Genomic DNA, 9,467 nt, shown 5'->3' with positions numbered 1-9,467 from the left:
TCCTACTCACAAACAGAATGGTACCATTCCCCTCCCCCCTTTCCATGCTCGCGTGTGATATTTTCTTGCTTGAAACTTTGTTGATTTTTTCTGTTTGGTCTACCAAATCAATAAGCTTCAAGCATTCCCATTTACAGTTAATGAAACGCCCATCTATCTTCTTTTCTTTAGTGTTCTACCCTTCACTAGTTTGCACTGGCCATTCTATATCAATACAACTTTTAAGCAGCTTAAGTTTTCCTGCCAAATAGTGATCTGTAAGACAGTAAGAACCTTCATTGTGCACGTTATGTTGGTCTTCTCCAAAATACTTATTCATCTAGGAATTATGGTGGTCTTCACCGAAATACTTCATCTAGGAATCCCAGTCATTGTTCATGTGAGGTATTCTCCAGGCTTCTCCACTTTGTTTTTGTTGAGTTGAATGTTCTAACATCCTATAAACATATTCTAGCCAGCATTCACTGTGCTGCTACTACAGTGTTTTTTCATGGTGGTTGCTCCTTGTGTTTGACTAATTAATGATTCTCCACGTTGATTTTTATCGTATATGTTGTGCTCTCGTTGCAATGTGCTTTTCATGCTTGAGATTTTCATTTGGAGGCGCAGGTCTAAAAAGCAGGTGGGGTGGATACTTGGACAAGTATCTGGAGAGGGCAATCTCACATTGCACCTCTTAACACTACAGATAGTATCTGGTTATCATTCTGCGATAGAAGAGACAGGGACTAGGACAAAGAAGACATGTTTTCTTGTTCAACATGCTTTAAAATAGTAGAAATTTACTCTAAAATTGTTCTAGAAGTAGATTTGTTTTTATCTGTCTCCGTCTTTTTAATCAGATATGATTTTTATTTTTTTTGATCTGTTTCTTCTGTCTGCAATACTAATCAAATATAAAGGTGCCAAAGTTTTCAAGGCAAATTCTTTCACAACCTCTTTAGAATTCTTCAGTCCACTAAACTCAGCGGATTATGTTGAAAGATATTTATCTACTCATATTTTATAGCCATCCCAAAAGACGTGGAAGTTTCTTCCAAATGTTCACACATGTTGAATTCTTGGTCGCAGCCAGTACACTCGGTTTATGCAACAATAAATATAATTTTTTTACCTCTTCTAAATCTACAAAATAAATGAAATAATTTTTTACCTTTATATATATATATATATATACAGAAAAAATATGATAGTAGAAATTTATTTATCCAAATTTATTTTACCTTTATTTTGAACCAAATTTATTCCTATTACAAGAGCAGAAGAGTCTAACAAGTTATAATCAAAATAACAACAAATACAATAAAAAATGATAATGAGGGTAAAAGATTTTTCATCCCAGCAACAAAAATGTTTTTATTCTAGAAGTTGAAAATTCTTGAAATAAAGAGGCAGGCAGTGGTAGAACAGCGGCCACCAATTTGTCAAGAAAGTGAACTACATATGCAAGAATCCATACACCTTGTTCAAGTAAAGAAATTTCCTAAAGCTAATACATAAAAAATCAGAGACAATTTCCATGTTTTCTTCATTTCCAAAATGAGGCCTTTCCTTTCAAACATGCATCTCTCTTCACCTACCAAGGTTTTCATTGTCGTTGCATACTAAGTTTTTCATAATCATTTCATGTTAAATTTATTTGGCATTCCAGTTTAGCCATGTTTTAAAAAATTTTAAAATTTTTTACTATCACATGGAATTTTGTTAATGTTATTGAAGTATTTTGATGTATTGATATTAAAAATTAATTTTAAAAAATAAAAAAAATATTTATTTTAATGTATTTTTAAATCAAAAATACTTTAAAAAATAATTTCTACCATACTTTCAAATAAAGCTTTAGTCAACCATCAAATCATAATAAAAACTCTTATCATGATCTAATTTGACAGGTTAATTCAGGGACTTGCTAATCTAGAATTTAGTCTAAATTATGTTTGATTTTGAACCATTTAAATATTAATGAAATCAAACTATGACCGAATTAATCAATCATAACTCAGTTGATTTGATCAAATTTGAGTGAAATCTAATGATAACTTAAGGAATTTATTAAAAACTTTATAAATAAAAAAATATAATTTTAAGATTAACTAATATTAACTCGATGAATTAAGAATTGACCCAACAACTTACCAACTCGAACAAGATAAAAAATCTCATTAACATCATTGGTTTTTGTCTAAACTCTCACCTTTTTTTATAAGGATTAAATTGTTAAATGCTACATTTGAGGTCAAGGATAAAAAAAAACATCAAATATACAACAACCAAGAATAGTCTAGGGACTAAGTCATAGTTTTTTCAAACATTAAGGACTGATGTGTAATCATATTAAGAACACAGGGACTAAAACTAACCCACTCGAACTAAGAAATTGCCATTCCATGCACCCACTCCCTCAACATATAAATATGCATATTGCCCCTCCTCACCCACCTTGCCGTTCCAAACCGTCAGGACTCCTCCTTTCTCTCTTCACCACCAACAAAATCAAAAGGTAATGCTTTCTCGCTCCCTCTCTCTAAAGCTGTTTCCTTTCCTTTAGTTTCATTTGACACGCCGCATGACTCGTTCACTTGTGATTTTCATGTATTTTTGAGTTTAGTTCTGTCTTTCGTTCCTTGTTTTTTGGACTTGTCTATGTTTTCTTTGTCTAGCATTAACATCTTCATGTTTATATAAAACCCACTTCACTCCTCTCTTAGATCTCTCTCTCCCTCCCTTCCTCTGCTGGTTCTTGGCATCTTTGTTAGATCTGTTGCTCAGTTTTTTCTTTTTCTCATAGAATTTTAAACTAACAGGTTTGTTTTTTATATCAATATTTCTCTTTTCTTTATTGGTTTCATTGGATCTTAAAGTTTTGATTTTGATTTTGTTTTTAATTTATTGTGAGGCGAGTTGTTGATATGATATACGAACTGGGTTGATTTTTTTGGCATGTGATTATTGTTTTATGTCACTCAGATCAGAGTATTGCTATTTTTTCTGAATTATTTGTCCCTTATGAGATAATCCTAACCACCAGATGGTAAGTTGAGTGTCCATCCCATCAATGATTGATGTGATTCGGGAAATTGATTCAGTAAATTCATTTTGGACAGAGTAGAAAGATTATGTTTGATTAGTGTAGATAAGACAGATTTGTTTTTTTCCTTAGATTTCGGAATAAATGATGAATGCTTGTGTGTTACTTGGTTTGGAATGGACAATTTGATTGTTAGAATATTATGCGATCGTTAATGGTGTTTTTTATTTGATTTTGGAGATTTGGTTTTGCTCTTAAAACCTGCTTTCATTGCTGCGCAAGTGGTATGTCTTGGATCAGAGTGATGCATACATTCTAAGCTATTTTGGGGGGTCGATTTTCTGACTGAAATTGTTTTTAAAGAACAACTGTGGTTAATGTGCTTTTGCTTTGTTGAAACTTTATTGGGGTTGCTGCAAATGGAATGTCGCATCAATTTTTTATGGAGCTTGAGTGCTTCAGTTTTCTGCTGCTCTTTTTGGTGTTGCGTTTCCTTGTAAATAACAAGTCCATGGTTCGGTTACTTATTTTCGTTTTGTTAAATTGATTATCCATTTATCCACTTGAAGTTTTTGAAAAGCTAGTTGACAGTTCTTGGCAGTTTGTTAGATTTGTACATGCTGATAAAGGTGGTATTTGATAATTTAGTAGATTTTTGTTGGGAATAAGCATAACCATACCCCTATGTGTTGTATGCTCGTGTCTACATTAGTTATGTAAGCACAGTTTTGTCAGTTCAAATGGTTTGCAAATCCCATGCTTAAAGAACCCTGTTATAAGGTATGATGTTATGACATATATTTATGAATTTGTAAGGTGTATTGTTATGAATACTGCTTGAGGAAATATAATTCTTGGTTTGTTAAATTCTTAGAATTCAGAGAAATCACATGGAGTTATATGCTTAATGATACCTTTGATATGGTTTTGTTGTACCTTAATATTGTTTGTTGGATTTACTTTGGAACAGTGGTTCATTATTTGTGAGAGGAAATGGCTGATAGTCGCCAGCAACCATCTGTCATGCAAAAGATGGCAAGCCAGGTCCATCACAGTTCTAGCTTTTCCCAAGGCTTTCAGAGACCTGCTTTACACCAAAGGCAGTTTGCATATGGAAATTATTCCAATGCAGGATTCCAGTATGCGATGACAAGGGCGTGCCAATCCACCCCTGATATGTCATTGATTGCATCATCTACCTCATCAGTATTTGTCCAAGCCCCATCAGAGAAAGGCTTGGCTGGCTTTGCTATTGATTTTCTTATGGGTGGAGTTTCTGCAGCTGTGTCCAAAACTGCTGCAGCTCCCATTGAGCGTGTAAAGCTCTTGATCCAAAACCAGGATGAGATGATCAAGACTGGTCGACTCTCTGAACCATATAAGGGAATTGGAGATTGTTTCAGCAGAACAATGAAAGATGAGGGGATGGTGTCATTGTGGAGAGGAAACGCTGTCAATGTCATCCGTTACTTCCCCACTCAGGTTTGTTCCATCTTGGATGCTTTACTAACCTATTTCATTCCTTTTGAGTTTTATTTCTGTGCTTATCTAGTGATTCTATGAACCCTCTTCCAGGCCCTGAACTTTGCATTCAAAGATTACTTTAAGAGGCTTTTCATCTTCAAGAAGGACCGTGATGGCTATTGGAAGTGGTTTGCTGGTAACTTGGCATCTGGTAGTGCTGCTGGTGCCTCATCACTACTCTTTGTCTATTCTTTGGATTATGCCCGAACCCGTCTTACAAATGATTCCAAGGCTGCAAAGAAGGGAGGGGAGAGGCAATTCAATGGCTTAGTTGATGTCTACAAGAAGACTCTGCAATCAGATGGTATTGCTGGGCTTTACCGTGGATTTAACATTTCATGTGTTGGTATTATTGTGTACCGTGGTCTGTATTTTGGATTGTATGATTCTTTGAAGCCAGTGGTCCTAACTGGAAAGATGCAGGTTAGTAAATTCTGCTATAAATTGTTTTAACAGTTTCGATCTCATTTGTTAGGGTGAATTCTCATGACGTTTCATTTATCACACGATGATTTCAGGATAGCTTCTTTGCTAGCTTTGCTCTTGGTTGGGTCATCACCAACGGTGCTGGTCTTGCATCCTATCCAATTGACACTGTCCGCAGGAGAATGATGATGACATCTGGTGAAGCTGTTAAGTACAAGAGCTCCTTTGATGCATTCTCTCAGATCCTCAAGAACGAGGGTGCTAAATCCCTCTTCAAGGGTGCTGGTGCAAACATCCTCCGTGCTGTTGCTGGTGCTGGTGTGCTTGCCGGATATGACAAGCTTCAGATGATTGTGTTTGGGAAGAAGTTTGGTTCTGGTGGGGCCTAATTAAGTCTCATTCTCATTCACCCCATACAATCATAGATGGTGATGAAATTTTTGGAGTTCCATTCCATAATTTATTCTGGACAATTCTTTAGACTCCTTTAATGACTTTTTTTCTCATGGGGTTTTCCCGGTTTCAGGATTTCCATTCCTGCAACCGTCTTTTCTGAATTGTTGCAATTGCAAAACATTGATTTTGATCTCATCAAAATTATAGATGATCATTCTAGTTTTGTCGATCTTCCGGGTTCCCCACCCCCCCTTTCTTATGGTTTCGAAGTTTGTGTTATTATTTCTCTTTTAAATTATTTTTTATCTGAAAAAATATTAAATTGATGTTTTCTAAGTTTTTTTAAATGATTTTGATATGTTGATATATATATATATATATATAAAATAAAAATTATTTTAATATATTTTTAATTAATAAATATTTTTTAAAAGTACATGCACCAAATAATCACTAAGGCTCGTGGTGTGGTGGATTGTGCGTTTTAATTGTTTATATTGGTAACATAAAAAACTTTTAAAATATTAATTAAAAATTATAAACTAATTTTTTTAAACCTTACTTTTTAAATTATAACTGGAAAAATGAATACTAAGATAATTTAAGGAAGTTGAATTTATAGCTATTATCTAAGCAAATTAATAATTTGATTTTCAACTTAGTTTTGATATAAAAATAAAATAAAATATTTAAATATTAAAAATGAAGGATTTTTACTTTTCAATTTAGTTCAATTTAGATTTAAATCAAATAATCTAATTCAAAATCCATTTCTTACTTCCTATAATATATTTTTGAAAATCTAAACATGTTGAATATTTAAATTTGATATCTACCACATCAAATTAATAAATTAAATATTTACTGAATTAAATTAAATTATCATCTCCCTATCTCATTTAAGATTTAATCTCTATCTAAAATTATCACACCAATGTAAATCAATTCAAATTCAATAGGTTAATTTTGAATCATCTAAGAGATAATTCTATTAACTTGTAATCTAAATAATTTAATTAAAATATCTTATTATTATTTTTATTTTATTTAAAATAATATCATTTTAATTTTTTTTATTTAAAACAATATTATTTAGATAAAATTTTAACTTTTTTTTATATAAATTTAAGTTAATCTGCTTGTCTAACCTATAATTTGAATTTTTTTATTAATAAACCAACCTAAGATTTAAATAATATTTAAAAATATGATATAAATTATGTTTTTTAAAAATTTAATTTTTTTATATGTTTTAGATTATTTTAATATATAAATTTTATAAATAAAAATATATTATTTTAATATATTTTAATAAAATTATTTTAAAAAAAAATCCCAATCATTCTCTCAATCAATCACTTGCAACTGATGACGACTAGACTACTACTGTCAGCCTTTCCCGCCTCAGCTCATTCTCTCTCCAACTCCCCCAAACAGAAAACGAACATAACAGATGACAGTTTACTATGTAACCAAAGTAAGATCTCATCACTTCATCCCAAAGCCTCTCTTAAACCTCTTCTTCTCTTGTCTTTCTCTTCACTCGCACTCTTTCGCTACTCACAAGTCAAACCCCACTTCATGGAACACAACAGACCCTTATGTTCTCTCAAACCCACTTCTTTCTTTCCTAGAAAACTGCAAATCTTTCTCTCAATTGAAGCAAATCCAAGCTCAAATGATCCTTACAGGGTTGATCTTAGATGGGTTTGCTTCAAGTCGCTTAATTTTGTTTTGTGCAATATCAGAATCAAGAAATCTTGATTATTGTATCAAAATTTTGAATAATTTACAAAACCCAAATGTGTTTTCTTGGAATGCAGTGATTAGAGGGTGCTTAGAGAGTGAAAATCCGCAAAAAGGTTTAGTCCTGTATAAAAGGATGCTGACTAGGGCTGGTTGTAGGCCTGATAACTATACTTATTCTTTTTTGTTTAAAGTTTGTGCTAATTTAGTGTTAAGTTATATGGGTTTTGAGATTCTTGGACAGGTATTGAAAATGGGTTTTGATAAGGATATGTATCTGTATAATGGGATAATACATATGTTGATTTCGGTTGGAGAGTTGGGGTTGGCGCATAAGGTGTTTGATGAAGGTTGTGTGAGAGACTTGGTTTCTTGGAATTCATTGATTAATGGGTATGTAAGAAGGAGGCAGCCAAGGGAGGCAATGGGAATTTATCAACAAATGATAATGGAGCAAGTTAAGCCTGATGAGGTGACAATGATCGGTGTTGTATCCGCTTGTGCACAATTAGAAAGTTTGCAACTTGGGAGAGAAATTCATCGTTATATTGAAGAAAGTGGATTGAATTTGAAAATTTCGCTTGTTAATGCACTTATGGACATGTATGCGAAATGTGGGGATCTTGAGGCGGGGAAAGTTTTGTTTGATAATATGAAAAAGAAGACAGTTGTTTCATGGACTACGATGATTGTTGGGTATGCGAAAAATGGGCTTTTGGATATGGCTGGGAAGCTTTTTCATGATATGCCAGAGAAGAATGTTGTGGCATGGAATGCCATGATTGGAAGTTGTGTTCAAGCTAATCTTAGCTTGGAGGCTTTAGAATTGTTTCGTGAAATGCAATTGAGCAATATGAAACCTGATAAGGTGACCATGCTTCATTGCTTATCTGCTTGCTCACAACTTGGAGCACTTGATACTGGAATGTGGACTCACAACTATATTAAAAAGCACAATCTCTCTTTAGATGTTGCCTTAGGTACTGCATTAATTGACATGTATGCAAAATGTGGGAATATGACAAAGGCTCTTCAGGTTTTCAATGAGATGCCAAGAAGAAACTCTTTGACCTGGACAGCCATTATAGGTGGTTTGGCTCTTTATGGGAATGTAAATGATGCCTTATTTTACTTCTCTAAGATGATTGATATTGGATTGATGCCAGATGAAATCACCTTTCTTGGGGTTCTAACAGCTTGTTGTCATGGAGGGTTAGTTGAAGAAGGTCGCGAGTATTTTGATCAAATGAAGTCCAGATTCAACCTGTCTCCCCATCCTAAACACTATTCTTGCATGGTGAATCTTCTTGGTAGGGCTGATTTGTTGGAGGAGGCTGAAGAGCTTATTAAAACAATGCCAATGGAAGCAGATGCTATGGTTTGGGGTGCGTTGTTCTTCGCTTGTGGAATTCATAGGAATCTTCTAATAGGGGAAAAAGCAGCTTCAAAGCTTCTTGACTTGGATCCCCATGACAGCGGAATATACGTCTTGCTTGCAAATATGTACAGGGAAGCTGGTAAGTGGGAGGAGGCTCAGAACATAAGAAAGATGATGATGGAAAGAGGAGTCGAGAAGACTCCTGGTTCTAGTTCAATTGAGGTGAATGGCATTATCAATGAATTTATTGTTAGAGATAAATCACATCCTCAATCTGAACAGATTTATGAATGTTTTAATCTGATTAACAAGACAATTGGAGTTTGCTATGTCTGAAGTTTCAACTGTTTTAGATGACTTCCTCTCAGGCATTCAAGTTCAAACCTAATGGCATCCTCTACATCAGATGCATTTTTCATATGGAACCGAGACAACAATTAGTCATGGAATGCTTCATTTGCATTGCTTGCTGAACCCATCTGGGCATGCCTTGCCCTTGATCTCTCAAGAATGATGATTTTGCTCTGGGTTCAATTGGCTGTGTTGAACCCATCAGTGAGTGCCAAAAGAAATTCTTTGAAAGAGCTAGGGCTGGGTCTAGGTGGGATGCAAAACATAATAAAAAAGTAGGGAAAATAAAAAGCCCTACCTTTTTGCAGGTAAGTTGGGATCCAATGTTGGGTTTTGATATTAACATCAGGGATAGCCTAAAACAGAACTCAGCATTGCACAAGCGTGGAGATAAAGGATAGAGGGAATATATGCACAATGATTCGCGCGCTAGGTTTTGTTCATTCACCTTCACGTTCTGTTTCTTTGTCAACTCTCTGTTTCTCCCACATGGTTGACAGCCTTTTAGGCTCTTTGGTCAGGCCACACTGATCGCATGGCCATATGGTCCATAGCACTGGCCAGTGATGTAGCTTCCAATCATCATAAATTTGAACTATTGGGATGCAGGAACTTCTC

At 34.2% G+C, this 9,467-nt stretch overlaps 2 protein-coding genes across 3 annotated transcripts; both read left to right on the top strand.

Moving 5' to 3' along the window:
* Window positions 1-2,400: 2,400 nt before the first annotated feature.
* Window positions 2,401-5,601, top strand: LOC105134920 (ADP,ATP carrier protein, mitochondrial-like). Of its 2 annotated transcripts, none has more exons than XM_011039517.1 (4): window positions 2,401-2,500; window positions 3,999-4,510; window positions 4,604-4,975; window positions 5,071-5,601. In XM_011039517.1, the coding sequence occupies exons 2-4, from the start codon at window positions 4,022-4,024 to the stop codon at window positions 5,365-5,367; spliced, it is 1,158 nt and encodes a 385-aa protein (XP_011037819.1). In that variant the 5' UTR covers window positions 2,401-2,500; window positions 3,999-4,021; the 3' UTR covers window positions 5,368-5,601. The 2 variants fall into 2 exon arrangements, with proteins under 2 accessions (XP_011037819.1, XP_011037820.1); XM_011039518.1 differs by lacking the exon at window positions 2,401-2,500 and adding an exon at window positions 2,561-2,804.
* Window positions 5,602-6,749: 1,148 nt separating this feature from the next.
* SLO1 (SLOW GROWTH 1) lies at window positions 6,750-8,974 on the top strand. Its single transcript, XM_011039508.1, has 2 exons — window positions 6,750-8,720; window positions 8,867-8,974. Exons 1-2 carry the CDS (start codon window positions 6,828-6,830, stop codon window positions 8,969-8,971), a joined length of 1,998 nt encoding a protein of 665 aa, XP_011037810.1. The 5' UTR covers window positions 6,750-6,827; the 3' UTR covers window positions 8,972-8,974.
* The last annotated feature ends 493 nt before the right edge of the window (window positions 8,975-9,467 follow it).

This window comes from Populus euphratica, unplaced genomic scaffold (genome assembly GCF_000495115.2).
Source record: "Populus euphratica unplaced genomic scaffold, PopEup_1.0 scaffold57.1, whole genome shotgun sequence".
Classification (NCBI taxonomy): domain Eukaryota; kingdom Viridiplantae; phylum Streptophyta; class Magnoliopsida; order Malpighiales; family Salicaceae; genus Populus; species Populus euphratica.
The sequence above is the reverse complement of the archived record's forward strand: the minus strand, read 5'-3'. Positions and strand labels throughout refer to the sequence as shown.